The 22,198-nt window shown below is 41.5% G+C and overlaps 1 protein-coding gene across 8 annotated transcripts in view; it reads right to left on the bottom strand.

Moving 5' to 3' along the window:
• STK3 (serine/threonine kinase 3) overlaps positions 1-12,705 on the bottom strand; it is a 305,298-nt gene extending 292,593 nt beyond the window's left edge. For all 8 annotated transcript variants that reach the window (XM_025265081.3, XM_025265080.3, XM_006048776.4 and 5 more), the window contains exon 1: positions 12,454-12,705. In XM_025265081.3, coding sequence (XP_025120866.1) covers positions 12,454-12,479 — 26 coding nt within the window. In that variant the 5' untranslated portion in view covers positions 12,480-12,705. The remainder of the gene's footprint in view (positions 1-12,453) is intronic.
• Positions 12,706-22,198: the final 9,493 nt, after the last annotated feature.

The following is a 22,198-nucleotide window of genomic DNA, read 5'->3' on the forward strand; positions in this document are numbered from 1 at the left end:
TACCATATTTGTGTGTGTGTGTGTATCTGTGTGGGTGCTCAGTCGAGTCCGACTCTTTGTGACTCTACTCTACTGTAGACTGTAGCCCTCCAGGTTCCTCTGTCCATGGGATTATCCCGGCAAGAATACTGGAGTGGGTTGCCACTTCCTCCCCCAGGAAATCCTCCCAGCCCTGTAGCTTCTGCACTGGCAGGCGGGTTCTTTACCACTGAGCCAGCTGGTTAGTCCTGCTGCTGCTGCTGCTGCTGCTAAGTCACTTCAGTCGTGTCCGACTCTGTGCGACCCCATACACAGCAGCCCACCAGGCTCTGCTGTCCCTGGCATTCTCCGGGCAAGAACACTGGAGTGAGTTGCCATTTCCTTCTCCAATAAGTGAAAAGTCAAAGTGAAGTCGCTCAGTCCTGTCTGATTCTTCACGACCCCATGGACTGAAGCCTACCAGTCTCCTCCTTCCAAGGGATTTTCCAGGCAAGAGTACTGGAGTGGGTTGCCATTGCCTTCTCCTGGGAAGTCCTATTTGTACACAAATATACCTCTGAAACATCAATTCAGTTTGGTAATACCATGAGTCCTCAAAATCTAAGCAATGCTCTAAAATGACAGAAATTTGTTTAACTTGGGAATTCTGTGAGGGTTTTAAGGTAAAATCTGTTCTTTTTTGATGCAAAAAAATTGTTACTTTCATGCTAAATTTTAGAAATTTAGGAAAGTTTGAAGAATTTTGCTCTCCTTCACTGCACAATAATTGCTTAGTCAAAAGATGATTAAGACGTACTATGAACCCGAACCCAGAAGAGAAAAAGGTCTTTGGTAAGCAAAAACTGAACAAAGAGCCTTTACTTTGAGAAAGGGAAAGCTAGCGTTAGGTCAGATCACTATTTCTAAGCTGCCGTTTAGAGAAGAGCACAACAAAGAGAAAAAACAGGTGACAAAGAAACTAGACTTGGGGTGGGGGGTCAGGAAACAGCTATCGCAGCAGCGCAGCTTCCAGCACACCGAAACAGCACCCTGGACTGCTGCCACAAACGAACACTATGAACAGCTCCATGAATTTTATTATGGTTTTTCATGAACTAAAATTTATTTTTAAATAATATTAAGTAATCAAGAAAGCAAATGATTTGTCTCAGAAGACTGGGTCAAGTGTCCTCACAAAACTGGTTGTTTTAAAAATATTTTAAGAGTATAATGCTTGAAGTGATTTACTTCATTTATTTGGAAAATCTGTTACATAATACATCACACTTCCCAGTAATGTTCGATACTTGAAAGTTATCACTATATCACTATTTTGGGAAACTGTTTTACATCACATGACTTTTTTATGAACACTAACTAAAGCCGACTAATCAAGTGCTGCAAGTCTGTATACAAAGGGGTGGAGTGATCCCATTTTCTTATCTTGGCCTGGTACTTGAATTCTTTTAGAAAAAAAGACCTTGGAAGTATAAATGAGACTCAGGTGTACAGAAGGAAAACTTACCTACCAGGAAAAGGAAATTATCAAAATACTTTCCTCTCAAGCGCTAATGAGTACATATATTATTAAGTTTCCACTGGAATTTTTATGAAATTCCTTTGTTTAATTTCATCTTTTTTTAATAATTCTTAAGAATTACACAAAATATAAATTCTATTCAGAGCAATCATTTCTCTCTAATCCCTTTTTGTGATCTAGATTTCACTAATTATTAAAAATGTTTGAACAGACATTATTTAATATCATTGGAAAATGGTTACTGGCTGCTATTTGATTGCAATGATGGACTAAATTCACTTGCAACTTGTAAGTGCAACCTAATGTCTTTTAATATAGTAAACAATTACATCAAAACTAATTCTATGATTATGTGACACAGTGGCAAATGTAATTTACCAACTATGTCACTGAAACAAGTATCTCATTTTACTTATTCAAAAGCACAATACGACTTAACAAGAGGTGTTAATAACAAAAGTAAAAGGCAGCAACATGTGGCATTTAACATCTGGATGTGCTTCATTTTGCAGTCCACCATACTACAGTCAGTTAGGGCTAGATTTATAAAGCAGCATCAAGATGCCCTTGAATTTTGTTTGTTTTCACACAGATATACTTGTATGCATACAAGACAAGGTAAGCTAAAAGGTCTACCTTAAAAGGTCTACCTTAAAAGAAAGGCCTGAAATCTGATCAGGTCACTAGTAGTGTTACCTGTCTGAGAGTCTTTTATTTTCCTTTTCTCATTTAAGAAAAGAAGAAACTAGGTCACCTGAAACATTTAGAGGTAAGAAAAAAGTGAGGCTAGATATTAGGATAACAGTGGGTCACATGGTAACCAGACCAAGATAGGGAGAAGACAAAGATAAAAGTCCACTCTAAAAAGCCTCTACCACAGAAATCTGTCTACACATGTCCAATTTCTGACTCAAACTTAGAAACATAAATGCATGGTGGATATTATCCAGGAAAAAGTGTAAAACTGCCAGTGCTATCTCACATTTTTTGATAGACTAGCCCATAGTTTGAAAAAACGAGTCAGGTTTCCTTTCTAGAAATAAAACTCTTATTTTAAAATAACATCATATAGTGGCCAGGTTAGGGTCTTGAAATACCATCTCTCACTAAAAGTAGGGCTTACTGTACAGGTTGATTCCAGATCTGGGACAAAAGATGAACAAGATGAGCCCTCTGCAGAGAGCAAAGAAGCTCTCCAAAGACCATGCGAGTCATGTTGTCGCTTAAAGGGATTCCCACTGATCAAAGATGGGACACTCTGAGCTGCAGCAAAAGTAAATGCAATGAATTAAATCCATCAAATATGTTTATACCCATCAGCTCACAATGGCATTTTTTAAAAAGAAAAAAAAAGAAAGGAATGAGTTCCCTTTGGAGGAAAACAGGGACTTGATTCATTATCTTAAAAACAGGTAAATAAAGGGAAAGAATCAAGCATTTATCCTGTCTTTCCTTTACATACTATACCACTGGCTAACCAAACAGAAGCTAAGAAAAGTGACTCTTTAAAAAACCATTCCAACTAATAATTGAAAACAAAATGGTGTATTTTCAATTTCACCATTCTGCAACTCCCAACAAATTAACAGAAATAAGCATTAACCATCAACAGCTGCTAACATCACAAAAAAGAGAGGCAACTAGACGTTAAGTGACTCATACAGTCTTGACAACACCACCTATTATGATGCCTAAGGGACTGACTTGAGCCCTGGATCCAGACTTGAGCTCTGGATCCAGCTGCCCATCTGCAGGAAATATGGAGGACAAATGAACGTGCTGAACTGCGCTTTGAGCAAGCAATCAGCAAGATCCAGGCTGTGGGAAACAATTCAACAGGAAAAGGAGAAGAGAAAAGACAGAGTACTAACCTAAAGATTAAAAACAACTCATATTAAAACTATTTTTTAATTGCCAAGACTAACCTACAGTGTCCAGCAATGCACATTCAAGTTTTTACCATAAAAGTAAGGATAATGGTTACATGTGGGGAAAGGTAGCTGTGATTGGCATGGAGCACTCAGAAGGGGCTTCTCGAGAGGGTGGCAAAGCTCTGTTTCTTAACCTGACTGGTGATTATAAGGGTGTCTGCCTTATAGTAATTCATCAAACCATACATTTGTTTTTTCCTGATGTTTCATTTTGCGATAAAAGAGTGAAAGTCGCTCAGTCGTGTCCAATTCTTTGTGACCCCTTGGACTCTACAGTCCATGGAATTCTCCAGGCCAGCATACTGGAGTGGGTAGCCTAAGGTTTTTCTTAAATATCAGGTCACTCGAACATTTCAACACTTAACAAAGGCTTGATTTGTTTCCCATTCTCTAGTCTAATGCAGTAAAAACAAGAGGTTGAAGAAAGAAGTCAATGCCCATCATTTCCTCCCTACACATTTCCTCTTCTGAGGGAACCACCTAATATCATTTTGGGCCAAACAGATTCACATTCCTGGGAGTTTGGAATTCTAAGGAAGCAAATATAGATAACTAACCTGTTCCTCTCCCAGTCTTTCACCATCCCCCAAGTTGTCCAAATCCAAAACCCATGAGCCAGAATTGTTTCCTTTTTCCTTATTCCCCACATCTGATTTATCAGTCTTTCATTTCTAACTCCAAAACATAACTTAAATCTGTCCACTTCTCTTCATCTCCGTGGACTTCATCATCTCTAACCAAGAACTACATCAATAGCCTTCTCACTTGTTTCCCTGCTTTTATTCATGTGTGTGTGTGTGTGTGTTCACTCACTCAGTTGAGTCCAACTCTTTGCGACCCCAGGGACTGCAGCCCACCAGGCTCCTCTGTCCATGGGATTTCCCAGGCAAGAATACTGCAGTGGGTTCCCATTTCCTTCACCAGGAGATCTTTCCCACCAAGGGATCAATTGAACCTGCCTCTCCTGCACTGCAGGCAGATTCTTTACCACTGAGCCATCGGAGTAGATTTTATTCTTAACCCTCTACAATTTATCCTACCCAAGCAATAAGAGTGCTCTTATAAAGACACAAACTGCTTAAAATTCCACTTAAAACCCTTTAGTGACAGCCACTATACTGACTTAAATCCAAATTCCTTTCCATGGCTTGCATCATTGAATCTCTGCCCATTTCTCTGACCTCATCTCCAACCACTTTCTCCCAGTCTACAACACAGCCACCATGGCCTTATTTCAATTCCTCCCACACACCACACTGTAAACTCTTCCCCACTTCCAGACCTTCTCCTAGCTTTTTGCTCTGCCTGGAATACTCTTTGCAGATACTCACACAGAGTATTTCTCAACCTCATGTTGACAGCTTAAGTACTACCTTCTTAGGAAACCTCCTTCAACTACCCTATCAAGCAGGTTCCACCATCTCCCTTAACAATATATACTACTTCTCTCCCTCACAGCTCAAGCTCCAACTAAAGTGGATGTTCGAGGCCAAAGATTTCATCTGTTGCATTCAACCATGTACATCTGGCATTTGAAAGGTAGTTAATTAGCAATTACTAAAGATATGAATAAATGAGCAAATTAATGAACTCAAGGGTGACAACCAATTGGTGCCGTGAGCAATAATGGATGAGTCTTAAAGAAAGTCAGTTTTTAAAAAGAAACAGGAGAATGGGGCAACCAGATAGACAGAAAAAATAATATGGCCAGAGACAGAAAGAGTCAAGAAAATTAACTGCCTATTCTCTTTAATTTCTTCAAATATGTAAAAAGTTCACCTAAATCACAAAAATAATCTGAACTTACAGTTCTTTTCAATCATAGAACTCTAGGTCCCACAATTTCAGAAAACCAAAAACTCTAAAAGTGAAAACATGATCTGCAACCTAAATGTCCATCAACAGATGACTGGATAAAGAAAATACAGTACATATATTCGATGGAATATTACTCAGTCATAAAAAGAATGAAACAGTGCCATTCACAGCAACATAGATGAATCTGGAGATTCTCATACTGAGTGAAGTTAAGTCAGATGGAGAAAGACAAATATCATATGATATCACTTATATGTGGAATCTAAAAAAAATGAACATATTTACAAAATAGAAATGGACTCAGAGAAAACAAACTTAAGGTTGCCAAAGGGATGGAGGGGCAGATAAATCAGGAGTTTGGCATTAAAACATGCACACTACTATATATAAAATAGGTAAACAACAAAGATCTACCGTACAGCACAGAGAACTATACTCAGCATCTTGTAATAACCTATAATGGAAAAGAACCTGAAAAAGAATATATGTATGTGTGTGTGTGTGTGTAACTGAATCACTTTGCTGGACACTTGAAACTAATATAACATTATAAATTAACTACACTTCAATTAAAAAAAAAACAGAGATATAGAAAGCAACACTAAAGCAAAAAAAAAAAAAAAAGAAAAGAACTGGACAGAGAATAACACTTTATATTTTGAATTAAAGAAACTATCTCATCTTTAGAAATCATATATGCTCAACGATTTCCCCGATTTTTTGTGTATCAAGATACTAATACTTATAACAACATATCTAAAAAATTTACTCCATTTTACCTCATTACTAAGATGTCTGGTATTACACAAAATCTATAGATTAATACAGGGCTACATGTGCACACTAATTCAGAACCCACATACAGTACTACATGTGTACACCTATATTAATTATCACTAATGCTGACAGCTTTCTGTAATTCTCATTTTGCTACAGAGTCATGTTTTAAGATATATCTTTTGAGGTACTCTTAAGAAGTTCAAGGTACTCTGCACCTTAATTTCATGGCATGCAAGCAATGGACTTATTTTTAACTGTCATACATGTCTGTTTACATATCTGTTACTTTCATTTATGCAACTTGAGACTGTATGTAGAAAAAAACAGTTGTAATAAGACATTTCAAATATACAATCTTTGTTCTGCACTATAAGCTAAAAGCTTTGGAAAATTAGAGTAATCCTGACACATGAAGCAATTCAAATAAAATCATAACAAGAAGCTTGAGACAACTGAAAAAGAAAATGTCTATCAGAGTAAATGTTCACTTTAGAAGAAAAATCTAAAGACCTCTCTGGTAGACAAAAAGGGTGGAGCTGGTATGGAGTCAGAAATTGAGGTTATCATAATTACAGTGGGATATTTCCAGTGTACAGGGTCATTCTACATCACAAAGCAAAAAAGCCTTTACCTTCAAGAAACCTTCATGTATTATTGTTGTTGTTTTAGTGGCTCAGTCATGTCCAACTCTCTTGAGATTCCACAGACCATAGCCCCTCAGGCTCCTCTGTCCACAGGATTTCCCAGGCAAGAATACTGGAGTGGGTTGCTATTTCCTGCTCCAGGGGATCTTTCTGACCCAGGGATCGAACCCACGTCTCATCCACTGCAGGTGGATTCTCTACCACTGAGCCACCAGGGAATATGTTCCTTTATAAACCCTGTCAGATGCCAGGCATAATCATTTTCCACTTTCCCGTACCTTAACTGGGACATGGACACAGTGTTCAAAATACAGTTGTTTTTAAATAATGGTTTCCTCTCTCTCCTTCACCTCCCTCCTTTTTGTTTCACAAAGAATAGCTCTATTGTATGTATAGCTTGTTACAATTATACCACTCTGGATTCCTTTGGCAATGCCATCATCAAGCTTTGAAGTATCAGGAATAGTGCTGGGAACACAATCAATTTCCTCACTGTCACAACTATATATACCAACAAAGGTTTCTCAAACTGTAGTTTACAACTGGTTAGTAGGTTATGAAAATTTGGTGGGTCATGACTAGCAACTTTTCAAAGAACTAGAAAAGAACAGAAAATAGAAAAATACCAGAGAACATTACACGTAGTTCATTTCATGAAACTGCTGCTTTGGAGTCTCATCATCAATATTAAAAAATAATAATAATAATAATATATGATGGGCTGAAGTGACAGTACCTCTAATTCTACACAGACTTTTTTGAAACTAGAAAAACTAAATTCTAAGCACTTTCCCCCTATTCAACCAAACAAGAAGTGCTCAATTTAAACCCATTATCTTTAAAGCTTTACTAGTACACATTTCTGGGATGAGCACTGAAATTTTCTGGGATTATTTCAGGAAAACAAATTTCAAAACTAGCTGTGTTTAACATACATTTACCTTTTTCTTTACATCCTAACAAATTCTTCAGTGCCAATATATGCTGTATCTCAGTCCCTTAAAGAACAATGCATAAATTAATCATTGCCAAGAGTTGACTAAAAGACTGAGTTTATCTCCTGTCTTAACGCACAACTGAAGTTTGCTCACCAAGAACTGCTCCAGAGGCTGTCATACTCCTCTCTAGAAAGGAAGAGCCAATTGATTGTTCCCATCTATAGGGCCTAAATCCATTCTAATGGAGTTGGAGCCACCCCGAATTAACCAAGAAAAGCCAAAGGGAGGACAAATATGCTTTAGTAGGTTATGAAACCTTGGTTATGGGGCCAAGTCATTAATGTAAAGAGACACTGTTTGCTGGATTCTTTTCCCACTGAACTACTTGAACATCTCCTCTGCTTGCCTGCCACTGAAGCTGGAAGCTTCCACCAGTTTAACTCAAGTAACTCTTCTTATCTTGAGCTTCAGCAGTTTACTCTTTTCTCATAATCCTTCCGCTATTTTCACTATTTCAATCCAACTTGTCCTCTAACTATAACCTTAACCAATGATTTTTAAACTTTAAATAACTATCAATCCTATAACCCATCAGAGACCAGGCTTATTGGGTAAAGGATTTCTCTCTGACAATGATTTTCTATCCTCTCTTTGACAAGTACCACTCCAGCAACCAGAGTTCTCATGTTCCCCACCTACCACAGAGATCCACCTCCCCTTCTATGAATGTTCTACCCAGAGAAAAGCCCATGTGTGGTCACTTCCCTCTCTACCTATCAAAACTCACCTATTCTATGGTCATTTTTCTGTCATCTAGTAGTTCCCCTAAACAGAAATCTGATAAACTCAATCTATCAAAATACTGATAATTGACAACCATTTAGTGGATTTCCTCTCCCAGTTGTTGTTCAGTTGCTCTGTCTTGTCCAACTCTTTGCAACCTCATGGACTGCAGCACACCAGGCTTCCCTGTCCTTCACCATCTCCCAGAGCTTGCTCAAACTCATGTCCATTGAGTTAGTGATACATCCCTTTCCAGAGGGACTTCATTTTAATAAAGACATCTGAAGACCTCTATGATGAGGTATTAAGGAAATCTGGGGGATCTAAAAGCCATTCTGATTCTCAAATTAGGCAAAAGATGTGGTCAGCCCTATCACTATGTTAACACGGGCCTCGTTGAGGAGAGCAAATCAATATTGCGAAGGTAAGAGGGGCCTTCCAGATCATCTAGGCACTAGTTTCTCAGAACTGGTTGTACACTGGAATCTCCAACCCCAGAGGAGAAGAATGACACCCAAAGAAGCAACTTTCAAAGTCAGTGACAAAGCTCGGCCTAATATCAAGGCCTGATGCTATGTCAGATATATATAAAAAACAGTTTATATATATATATATATAAACTAAAAGTTTAAAGACATGTATGGGAATGACAAAACGTACGGGAATGACAAACACCCAATTCACAACAGTGACAACCCTCAAGGGGATGGGAAAAGAATGCAAATGAGAAGAGATATACTTAGGGAGCTTCAATTATATTGGGAATATTTTATTTCTAAAGCTGAGTGGTGATATGTAAGTATTTACTAAATTCATCCCCATTATCTTTTGGGTGTCTAAAACTTTGTAATGAAAAAAAAAGAAAAATCTTAAGATTGATACTCAAATGAATATCATTATAGGAATAAAAAGAAACAGTTTACACTAGAAAGCACTCAAATAAGATACTTTATGAAGCAGGCTTTGACTAAAACATAGATCACTAGTAAAAAAATAATAAATAAATAACACAAACTTTTCTAAGGGAAAATCATGAACAAAGGCAAATCTGGGAGTACCCACAGCCTATAACCTAAACAAAGAACAATAGGGAGACTTTAGAAGGAAAGATTCAGCTTGCAGAAGTAACATAAGGCTGGGGGTTAAGGTTGAGACCAAGCTATGGAGCTCTTGGGTACCTCAACGAGTGTGCCCCAAACTCCCCGCCCCTGCAAAAAAAAGGAAGAGCATGACTGAAGTGATGTTTTAGCAAAAAAAAAAAAAAAAAATCAGAACAGAAGCTGTGTGCAGGATGAACTAATACAGTGTGCTATAGATCAGCAGAGGATTCCATATGAAACCAAAAGGGGAACAGAGGGAGGTGAGGCACTGAGAACCAAGTCCTAGGACTCTGCCTCTACTCCAAAGAGAGCTCTTCTGCTGTTAAAATGTTTTGATAAGCACTGAACTACAGTGCCCAACTGGAAGGCACTGCTATAAATCAACTGTGAGGGTCTTAAAACCCTGGAATGGGGTAGTAATACTGGGAATGAAAGGGGGTGGACACAGACTTTCCGATGGAAAATTTGATATGATGTAGTGACAAACTAAGTAAGATAATGACAGAAATGGATCCACATGAAGAAACCAAAAATACTGAGAAGCAGCTATGGGTCATATACACTTGATCATCAGCAACACATTTGTGACCATGTAATAATGTCTGAACCTTAAGGGAGAACTACTCACAGCAGACAAGCGAAGTGGAATTCTTACAGAGATTAAAAGGAGAACAAGCAAAGGGGACAAGAAGATTATAGAAAGAGATGCTCGTGGAATGCTAAGACAGCAAGCAGAGTTTCAGTTTCAAAAAGAGGCATCACTGGACACAATGAGTGGGTACACAACCCTTGCGGCTCAACAGTACTGAACATATTATGAAGCACTTGTTAAGAACATATTAAGAAGTAAGTGTTCTACTGGCACTTCCTCCACCCAGCCAAGTTATTTAACCTTTCCAAGTTTCATTTAATAAGGAAAATATAGACAACTAACATTATTGAACATATTATGAAGCACTGCACTTTAAGTGCTCTACATATGACCTCATTTACTCCAAAACACATTTTACAGATGAAGAAATTAAATTCAGAACTAGCACAGTAAGTTGCAGAGCCAGGATTCCTATTCCTTGAGACAACGAAGTAAAAGAATGCATATACAAAATTCTTGGCAAATAGTTAAGATCTCAAAAAAAAAATGGCAGCTTCATTTCATTATTAGAGGGCAAGCATTAAGAGGCGCAACACAAAAATTCACTGTCAGTTATCTCTGTCATAGCCCTCCATATGGTGAACCCTCTTAGTGTCCTCATCTTATAAAACAGGATTAATGTGTATAATCCAACCTACTCAATGGGGTTGCTTTAAGGATTAAACCATAGGATGGAAAAGAAAACGCTATGAAAAAAATCTTTAGGAGATATTCAAACATATGGGATTTGTCACATATCTTTTGTGCTTTAGAAATGCCTTCCTGGATGAACATGTCTCTCTGAAGAGAGCTAAAATTAAGTCTCTTAAACGTGCAACCAACCACTTTGAAAAGTATAAGTCATCACCGGATGGTGGTACAACCCACCACCCCTCCCCCAACCCCTCCAGGTTCTCTACTGTTCCTGCCAGGGCAGGGGTTCGCTCTTACATCTACAGTGAAACTCTCGTAACTTGGCGTAGAGCTCATCAATAGAGAGAGTTTCTCCTTCAATTCAGAGTCATTCAACTTGGCCTTACTGTAGGATCTCAGAGGTACCCTTTACAGTCCCTTCCAAAACAAAATGGGGGGAAAACTGGTTCCAGTTTTTGTTACAGTATTAAAACTGGGTGCCAAATCAATATTAGAATTGGGATATTTTTAAATGCCAGAGAAGAATTTATCAAGGGCTCCAACAGCAGGTCTCTTTTGGAAACTCCCCAACAACCCCACTTTTTCACCTGAACAGATGGTTCCCAGGCTTCAAGGCTCACATGTCTTGTCACACACTTCACAATAGGTCACCAAGTTCCTACCTTTGTAATTATTCCATATTCTTGAATATACTGCCTTTCATCTAAAGATCTCTAGCTATCAAAACTCTTTTCACTCTTCACAACAGCACTATCTGGGAGAAGGACTGGTACCCTTATTTTACAAATTAAAAATGAAAGATCAAAGTGAAATGCTTTATCCAACATCAATCAACTGATTCACTCTTTGAAATACACATTACCAATTTGTATCAATGGACAGCCTTGATTTAGCTTTTCAAGACCATTTCAAATTCAAGTTCAAAACTATCTACTGTGTACTGCTGCTTTTCCAATATACCAGAGAATATTAACGAACAGTAAATACCAAAGCATCACTATCTTTACATGCTAAAAGAAAAACAAACCTATACACACACACACACACACACACACACACACACACACACCCCCATATGGGGGAGGGGTTCTAATTTAAGACTCCTACTGTCCTGCATCCATAAATACTTTGAACTTGCAGAGTAAGGGGCGAGGAACACCTGTTAGTGCAGCATTTGCACAGTTAAGTTTTACAGACTGTCTAGCTATTAATATTCCTTGAACTGTAAATAAACAACCCGCTTTCTCAAAAAAAAAAAAATGGTGGGGGGTGGGCAACATTCTGGAAAATATTTGACAAGAAAGCCTAGATGGTTGTACAAAGCCCAGTAATTTCCTAGTTTTACGTCTCCCAGATGCTGAACCTGACACGAGGGAGAACCGCGCCCGTCCCCGGAGTCCGGCCGCGGGGCGCCCCGCGCTGCCCACCGACTCTCCCCGCGCGCGCCAGGCCCGGCGGGCCGCCGGGGACTCGAGGCTCGGCCTCCCCTCCGGCCCCGCCTCACCCACCGACAGGCGCGGCCGGGCGCTAGGACCCGCCCTGCGACCCCCGGCGAGCCCGGCTCGGGGCCCCGCAGTCGCGGAAAGGGGATCGCGGTCCCGCCCGGCCTAGCCGCCCCCGCCCCGCGGCCGGCAGCGCCGCCTCCCTCCTGCTCCTCGCGCCCCGCGTTCGTTTACCTCTTGGGCGCTGGCGGCTGCTCCATGGCGGCCAGGGGCAGAAGGAGGGACCCGGTGGGCGGCGAAGGCGGGAGGCGGGCAGAGGGCCGGGGCACCAGCCGGCCGAGCCCGGAGAGCCACAGCAGGAAACTCCAGGAACTCGGACCAACTTTCCCGTAACTCCGCGGCGGATCCCCCGCCCGCAGGCCGAGCGGGGCTCCTCCCGGCCCGCCCCGCCCCTCGGCCGCCGGCCCTGGCCGGGGAAGGGTAGGCGGGGCCGGCCGGGGAAGGGTAGGCGGGGCCGGTAACCGGCCAGGGAGGGGTGGGCGGGGCCGGCGGCGGGTCAGCTTGGTGGGCGGGGCCAGGCGCTGGGGCCTGGGCGCAGGACAGGGCCGGCCCTGGTGCAGGAGTGGGGAGGAAAGAAACCCGGAGTGGAAGGGCGAGAGGCTGAGGCCTAATCTGGACCCAGAGCCAATCTCGGCTGGCCTGGGGCACGTTCTTTTCCAGTGGCCCGAAGCTGCCGTTCCTCACTCGCCTTCACTGCTTTTGACCCTAGCTGATTTGACTCGTTTCTCTGGATTTCCCAAGGATACCCTTCCAAACATCTTGAAGCAACCTTTTGAAGTACTGCTAACTGCCAACACTTCCCTCTCCAGTTCTCATGATTATTGGTTATGTCTTCCCCCAGCCAGCCCCTGGGCCTTGGGATGCTTATGGATCATGTCTAATTAAAAAGAAAATTAACTGCAGTCAGAGCTCTCATGCACTAGATTCAGTGTGGCTTTGCTGGCTGTTCAGATAGGTAACCTAGCAAAACTATCACAAATTATGAGTCCCTAGAAAAGTCCTCCGAACGGTTTATTTCCGTCCCTCTTGCCGCCCCTCCTCCCAACCTGTCCCCAAGGACCTTACCCCATGGTAATTAGGCCCCTTCGTGCACCCATATTGCGTGAGTACCATTTAACCCTAAATTTCATCTATAGATAACTTTTCTTATGACCATACACAGCTGCTGTGTATGTCATTTGCTTGTTTTGTCAGAAGTTGTCAAGATGTAGAGTCACAGAGTTTTTTGAGGTTTAGAGCAAAGAACGGAGAAGGCAATGGCACCCCACTCCAGTACTCTTGCCTGGAAAATCCCATGGACCGAGGAGCCTGGTAGGCTGCAGTCCATAGGGTCGCTAAGAGTCGGACACGACTGAGCGACTTCACTTTCACTTTTCACTTTCATGCATTGGAGAAGGAAATGGCAACCCACTCCAGTGTTCTTGCCTGGAGAATCCCAGGGACAGGGGAGCCTGGTGGGCTGCCGTCTATGGGGTCACACAGAGTCGGACACCACTGAAGCGACTTAGCAGCAGCAGCAGAGCAAAGAGTGTTGTGAACATAATTCAAATCACACTTGTCTATTAACAGGTTAGGGTCTTTTTGCGTTATTTTCAGTTTTGCTATGTAATAAACTTAGATGATTTATTTTCAAACCATTAGACTCTCCCCCTAAATTTAGTGATTTTAAATGCGTTAAGATCATTTGCTGTTGAAACTGAAAGTCAAAATTTGTGAACAAAAGAGATTACTACAGAATGTATACTTATTTCCATTTATTGAAGAGCCACAGACTAACAGTTCAGAAGTAACAAGACAATTGTTAAGATGTCAAAGCTAGGAAGAGCCTTTGAAATTACCTCATTCCGTCCCTCACTCACATCCTCATCCCCAACACTGCTAGTCCCTTCAGGCCAGGGGGTGGCAACTGCCCTGTGAGTCTCTGATGCCTCTATTCTCTACATTCCCCTAGACCTCAGCCCTCCTCATATAACCCGAATTTCAGTGTACCTTCAAAAGCATTTCCTGTTGGAACCCTAGTTGAGACACCCATAAAGAAGTTTTGTAGAATGAGGAGGAATAGTATCAGAAAACAAATCTCTGAGGTCTCTCCTTAGTTTGAAAAACAGGGGGCTAACAATTATTGTATGACCCCTATGGGATCAGACATTTGGCCTACGTTATCTCATTAAACCCTTAAAACTGCCATGTTAGGTGGTTATATAGGTGAAGAAACAGGTTCAAATAGGTGGAGGGAGTTAAACTAGACCCAATAGAAAAACTGCATTCTAAATCATGCCTTTACAACTCCAAAGCCATGCCTTATCCCACTGTAAGCCAGGTGATAAATATTTACTGAGCTCTTATGGCAGAAAGTAAAGAAGAACTAAAGAGCCTCCTGATGAAAGAAAGAGGGGAGTGGAAAAAGTTGGCTTAAAGCTCAACATTCAGAAAACTAAGATCATGGCATCCGGTCCTATCACTTCATGGCAAATAGATGGGGAAACAGCGGCTGACTTTATTTTGGGGGGCTCCAAAGTCACTGCAGATGCTGAGACACTTATTCCTTGGAAGAAAAGTTATGACCAATCTAGACAGCATATTAGGAGAAGGCAATGGCAACCCACTCCAGTACTCTTGCCTGGAAAATCCCATGGACGGAGGAGCCTGGTAGCCTTCAGTCCATGGGGTCGTGAAGAGTCAGACATGACTGAGCGACTTCACTTTTACTTTTCACTTTCATGCACTGGAGAAGGAAATGGCAACCCACTCCAGTGTTCTTGCCTGGAGAATCCCAGGGACGGCAGAGCCTGGTGGGCTGCCATCTATGGGGTCGCACAGAGTCGGACACGACTGAAGTGACTTAGCAGCAGTAGACAGCATATTAAAAAGCAGAGACATTACTTTGCCAACAAGGTCCATCTAGTCAAGGCTATGGATTTACCAGTAGTCGTGTATGGATGTGAGTGAGATTTGGACTATAAAGAAAGTTGAGCAATGAAAAATTGATGCTTTTGAACGGTGGTATTGGAGAAGACTCTTGAGAGTCCCTTGGACAGCAAGGAGATCCAACCAGTCCATCCTAAAGAAAATCAGTCCTGAATGTTCATTGGAAGGACTGATGTTGAAGCTGACACTCTAATACTTTGGCCACCTGATGCAAAGAACTGATTCATTTGAAAAGATGCTAATACTGGGGAAGATTGAAGGCAGGAGGAGAAGGGGATGACAGAGGATAAGATGGTTGGATGGTATAACCGATTCAATGGACATGAGTTTAAGTAAACTCCAGGAGTTGGTGATGGACAGGGAGGCCTGGCGTGCTGCGGTCGATGGGGTTGCAAAGAGTTGGACATGACTGCGTGACTGAACTATGTATGCAGGCACTGTTAGCAGTGCTGGGGATACAACAGTAAAGAAAACAGACAAAAATTCTTGCCCTTGTGAGGTTTACATTAGGGAAACACAATAAGACGAGTAACTAATCAATAATGTTGTTGTTCAGTCACTCAGTCATGTCTGATTCTTTGTGACCCCATAGACTGCAGCACAGCAAGTTTCCCTGTCCTTCACCTGGAGCTTGCTCAAATTCATGTCCATTGAATTGGTGATGCCATCTGACCATCTCATCCTCTGTCGTCCCCTCCTCCTGCCTTCAATCTTTCCCAGCATCAGGGTATTTTCCAATGAGTCAGCTCTTCGCATCAAGTGACCAAGTATCGGAGCTTCAGCTTCAGCATCAGTCCTTCCAGTGAATATTCAGGGTTGATTTCCTTTAGGATTGACTGGTTTGATCTTCTTGCATCTCAAGATTCTTCTCCAGCACCACAATTGGAAAGTGTCAATTCTTCGGTGCTCAGCCTTCTTTTTGAGCACCCACATTCATACATGACTACTGGAAAAACCATGGCTTTGACTATATGGACCTTTATCATCTAAATGATGTCTCTGGTTTTTAATATGCTGTCTAGGTTTGTTATAATTTCCTTCCAAAGAGCAAGCGTATTTTAATTTCATGGCTGCAGTCACTATCTGCAGTAATTTTGGAGCCCAAGAAAATAAAACCTGTCACTGTTCCCATTGTTTCCCCATTGATTTGCCATGAAGTGATGGGACCAGATGCCATGATCTTAGTTTTCTGAATGTTGAGTTTTAAGCCAGCTTTTTTCACTCTTTTCTTCCACCTTCATCAAGAGGCTCTTTAGTTCCTCTTTGTTTTCAGCTATAAGGGTGGTATCATCTATCTGAGATTATTATTGATATTTCTCCCAGAAATCTTGATTCCAGCTTGTGCTTCATCCAGCCCAGCATTTCACATGATGTACTCTGCATAGAAGTTAAATAAGCAGGATGGTAATATACAGCCTTGATGTACTCCTTTCCCAGTTTTGAACCAGTCCATTGTTCCATGTCTGGTTCTGTTTCTTCTTGACCTGAATACAGGTTTCTTAGGAAGCAAATAAGGTGGTCTGGTATTCCCATCTCTTTAAGAATTTTCCACAGTTTGTTATGATCCACACAGTCAAAGACTTTACCATAGTCAATGAGGCAGAAGTAGATGTTTTTCTGGAATTCTCTTGCTTTTTCTATGATCCAGCGGATGTTGGCAATTTGATCTCTGGTTCCTCTGCCTTTTCTAAATCCAGCTTGTACATCTGAAAACTGGTAAGAAAGAAAAATAAAATGGGGAAAGGGAATATAAAGTGGAGGGAAAGCATGAAATTTAGAAACAGCGACCAGGGAAGGTCTTAATGAGAGGGTGACTGAAGAGGAAGTGAGGGGAGAGCCTCAGAGATCGCTGTCAGAGGAGAAGGGTGAGGCCAAGGGAACAACAGTAAGTGCTAAGGCCTAAGGCCAGTGTGCCTGGCATGTTCTTTATTAGTGAATAAAAGGAATCGTTTTTCTCCTGAATTACTCAGGAAAAAAAAAAAAAAGAAAATTGCCTCAAGTCTCTGTTTTGTCTGTGGAAAGTCAGTCTGAAGATTCCAAGAAGGAAAGCATAGAAATCATCATTCAACCTGCAAATACGAGGCAGCAGCGTTCATGAACAGATGAAAGTTGTCGGAAAATTTCAGATTTAGATAAGGATCGCTCAGCTTCACTTAACTGTGAAAGCAGAATAATTTGTTTCTGCTTCCAACTGGAATCAAAATTAAGTATATACTTTAATTATGCTAGTAAACAACTCACCAGAATTCCCAGCTAAGTGCTCTAAGAAAGGGGTGCCGAAGCTTTTGGCATCAGGGACTGGTTTCATGAAAGACGAAATTTTTCCACGGAGCGGGGAGGGACGGTTTCTGGATGGTTTTCATAAAAAGCTCGCCACTTAGATCCCTCGCATGCGCAGTTGACAGAAGAGTTCAAGCTCTGGTAAGAATCTGATGCCGCCACCGACCTGCCAGAGCTCAGGCGGGAATGTGAGCCCTGAGGAGTGGCTGTAAGTACAGATGAGGCTTGGCTCGCGCACCTGCCGCTCGCCTCCTGTCGTGCGGTCCGTTTCCTAACAGGCCACGGGCCTGTATCATGTTGAGACCCCTGCTCTAAGGGAAAGGGGAGTGAAAGCTTCAATTTGGAACCCAGTTCCTTTGAATAACGAAAGTGCATTTCTTGTCACTGAATACATACACTGCCATGTTTTACCGAAGAAGGCGATGGCACCCACTCCAGTACGCTTGCCTGGAAAATCCCATGGGCGGAGGAGCCTGGTAGGCTCCAGTCCATGGGGTCGCTAAGAGTCGGACACGACTGAGCGGCTTCACTTTCACTTTTCACTTTCATGCTTTGGAGCAGGAAATGGCAACCCACTCCAGTATTCTTGCCTGGAGAATCCCAGGAACAGAGGAGCCTAGGGGCTGCTGTCTATGGGGTAGCACAGAGTCGGACACCACTGATGCGACTTAGCAGCAGCAGCAGCCATGTTTTACAAATAGAAAAATATTTTAAGAGGGAGGGGACGTATGTATACCTATGACTGATTCATGTTGATGTTTGACAAAATTCTATAAAACAAAGAATGTAAAAACTAAATTCTGTAAAGCAATTATCCTTCAATTAAAAAATAAATCAATTAAAAAAATTTTTTTAATTTGTCCTTGCCATACTAGTTGCTGCTATTGACTGAAACTACAAGTTTATATTACTCTTCTTCTCAATTTTATATTTATGTGAAAAATAATACTAATTAACAACTGTTAAACTTTCTTACCAGGAAGAGTTTGGGACAAAAAGAAAGCTCCACTCAAATATATTATGTAACGTTTTTATTTGCAAGGAAGTGTTCCAAGAGACAGCTTTACAAAGCATTTTCTCAAGATCTGTTTTCTCTTTTCTAATTTAATGTTATAGTTAGTCTGGAACTAGCATGTTGCATTTGAATTCAACCACTATCCTTTTTTATCATAGCAATCAAATTTTATTTCATTTATTTCACTTATTCCCCAATATCTTATCCATACTTGTCATAACAAATGTATAGTATCGGTTAAATATAAGGAACAACTCAAAATGACTTTTAAAACAAGAAGCCTAGAGATGGTGTTCCTGCTGCTGCTGCTGCTGCTAAGTTGCTTCAGTCGTGTCAGACTCTGTGCGACCCCATAGACGGCAGCCCACCAGGCTCCCCTGTCCCTGGCATTCTCCAGGCAAGAACACTGGAGTGGGTTGCCATTTCCTTCTCCAAAGCATGAAAGTGAAAAGTGAAAGTGAAGTCGCTCAGTCGTGTCGGACTCCTAGCGACCCCATGGACTGCAGCCTACCAGGCTCCTCTGTCCATGGGATTTGCCAGGCAAGAGTACTGGAGTGGGGTGCCATTGCCTTCTCTGATGGTGTTCCTAGGTTTGAGTAATTCTTAGATTTTCTTCTGTTTCCTGCCCTACCATGCACTGCAGGGTCTTCCTCAGGCTATCTTCTCCCCTCAAATAATGGCCACAGTAGTTCAGGCATCACATGGAGACATGACAATGTCCATCAACAGAAAGTTATTTCTTTCTGAATACCACTTTTAAGATGGTGGAAAAGTCTATTCTAAAAACCCTCCTGCAGGTTCTCCTTCATATCCTGTTGGCCAGAAGTATGCCACAGAACTATTTGTGAGAAATAAAATGGTGTCACAAAACCTGTGTAGGAACTTCCCTGGTGGTCCAGTGGCTAAGGTGCCACACTCCCAATGCAGGGGGCCCAAGTTCAATCCCTGGTCAAGGAACTAGATCCCACATGCTGTAGCTAAGACCCAGTGCAGCCAAATAAATAGATAAATACCTGTGTAGATAAATTGCAACTCATTCCATGGGGCTGGGCTTTGAGCTGAGGCTGGGACCAGCCTTCCCAGAAGCTTATGGTAAGGAGGAGCATGAAAGAACAAAATTGAGACTCTATATTAACAAAGGATGGAGGAATCTGCTAAAAATAAGTACCTAGAATGTGACAGCGGAGAAAGCACTGGCGACCCACTCCAGTATTCTTGCCTGGAGAATCCCATGGATGGAGGAGCCTGGTGGGCTGCTGTCTATGGGGTCGCACAGAGTCGGACATGACTGACGTGACTTAGCAGGAGCAGCAGCAGAATGTGACAGTCACTGAATAAATGTTTGCTGAGTCGATGAATAGACTTCCACACAAAGAAAACATGAAGAATATTAGGAGATATAGATAATTTATAAACCACATCTTAAGTGAAAGTGAGTGTGCCATTTATCATTTTATTTCCTCTCAGATCCAAATTTATCCTTCATTGCCTGCTCTGCCTTTAAATATTTTTCTCTATCAGTGCATGCATGCTAAGTCACTTCAGTCATGTCCAACTCTTTGCATCTGTATGGACTGTAGCCCTCCATGCTCCTCTGTCCATGGGATTCTCCAGGCAAGAATACTGGAGTGCGTTGCCATGTCTCCTGCATTGGTAGAAAGGTTCTTTACCACTAGCACCACCTGGGAAGCCCTTTTCTTTATCAGGTAGTAAGACAAATGAAGCTTTGTCACTGGAGGACCATGGGGAGACGTTACAAAAGAAGTCTTCCTTCCTGGTTGGTGTGTGTTCCCGTGGCTCCAGCACCAAAGTAGAGGAGGCACAGCTCCCCTGGGTCCTGCAGGACATGCCGTGTTTCCAACGCTTGGTTCCTGTTACTCCACGGAGGCAGCAACACTAGGTACCCAAAGGTTTCCCTCTCCATCATAACTGCTCCCTCCCTGAGGCACTTTTTCTGCAGAGTGCCTCCAGCAAGACACCTCACTATGGATTGTTCCTCCAGCAGCCTTTTTTCAGAAAATTCCAGAGGGCAGATTTTCAGCAAGTTCCACTAGCATGGCACCAAAACAACTTCTCTGCCATTCGGTGAGGCATAGCTGTGCTGTCTCCAACAAGGCCTGCCTCTCAACCTGGGGGGGCCTCTTCTTCTTCGGGGGCTCCATCTCAGCCCCCAAAGTACTGCTCCTGATTACTGCTATTCCTACACTCTTCAGAGCTCTCTTTACTTCTTACTAGCCAATCCCTTGTTACTCCAATCCCCTCTTATAGTTAATAATTCTTTCTATTACACATTCTCTATTCAAAGAACTGTGTGCTCTCTGTATAAGAGTTTCCGTATAAGGTTGGACCTTGACGAATACAGAGCATAATAGCAAAGAATCTCAGTCCCCACTGTAAACTCAGGAAAAAAAAAAAAGATAAATAAGATAAGACTGATTCCATTTTCAGTCTAGCATGTAATTATCTACACAAGCAGTTCTCAGATTTTTTGGTCTCAGGCTCATTTTGCTCTCCACTCTCAAAAATTGTGGAGAAACTTTTAAACAGCCTTTGTTTATTGGAGTTACATCTATTGATATTAGAATTTAAAACAGAGACATTTTTAAAACGCATAGGTACACAAGTACACTTTCCATTAGCCATTAGAGCAATGACATCATCACTGTCATGTAGCATTCGGAAACTTCCACCACACACTCACAAGGGAATGAGAGTGAAAAAAGGCAAATAATATTTTTGTATTGTTTTTAAAATAGTTTGACTTTACTGACCCACTGAAAGTCTCTCAGGTACCCTCAAAGTTACCCAGATTACACTTTGAGACCCATCTATCTACAGTAGCTTTATGTAAACACAATAAGCAGGACCTATAGGGGGAAAATAAGGAAAATACAGCCCTTGCTCTCCAAGAATATGGTTTGGTTGAAAATATAGAATATATAGTCATATGAGTAAAATAATGGCTCAACTGAGTATGTAATAAACTATCTAATTTCTGTCATTCAGAAAGGTGTGTAGTTCAAATTAATGAGGGCTGGAGCTCAGCAAAACAAAAATGCCTTCCATTTTACAAAACCCACCCTCCTTATACATCCACTATAAGGTGAAAATCAGCTTCTGTTATATACAAATATAAATTCAACAAGCTAAAGATCTCTCAAAAACACAGCAATGATGGATTAAGATACTACACATGGGGACAGAGTGAAGGAAAAGAAACAGATCAATACAACCTGGTAAACTCCACAACTTAAACCCTTTCCACAGTCAACCTTTAGTTACATTAATATGAGGGACTTCTCAATGAACTCATCAGTGCTATGCTTTCACAATTTCTCTTTTTTTATTTTTGCTTCTTTAAATCTCTTTTTATTCCGGCCTATGGTTTCCAAATAATTTCCAATTTGCCTTGATCAAATGAAGAAAAAAGAAAACTTGTTTACTTACTTGCAGGCCAGGGAAGCTAGAAGACTCCTCCTACACAGATATGCAGTGGTGACAGCAAGCAGTAAACACTGCTGGGAAACCGGACAATGAGACTTACACAGGATTTGTGATAAAACTGAGCCACCCTGAAGCCAATCCTAGCATGTGATACATTCAAAATCGAACTCAAATCCAACTTCACAAAGTTGGAAAGATGTAGGTTTTCAGGAACAGTCTCATGGACATGCCGAGGAAGGAATCACATGGCAT

Source organism: Bubalus bubalis, chromosome 15, assembly GCF_019923935.1.
Source record: "Bubalus bubalis isolate 160015118507 breed Murrah chromosome 15, NDDB_SH_1, whole genome shotgun sequence".
Taxonomy (NCBI): domain Eukaryota; kingdom Metazoa; phylum Chordata; class Mammalia; order Artiodactyla; family Bovidae; genus Bubalus; species Bubalus bubalis.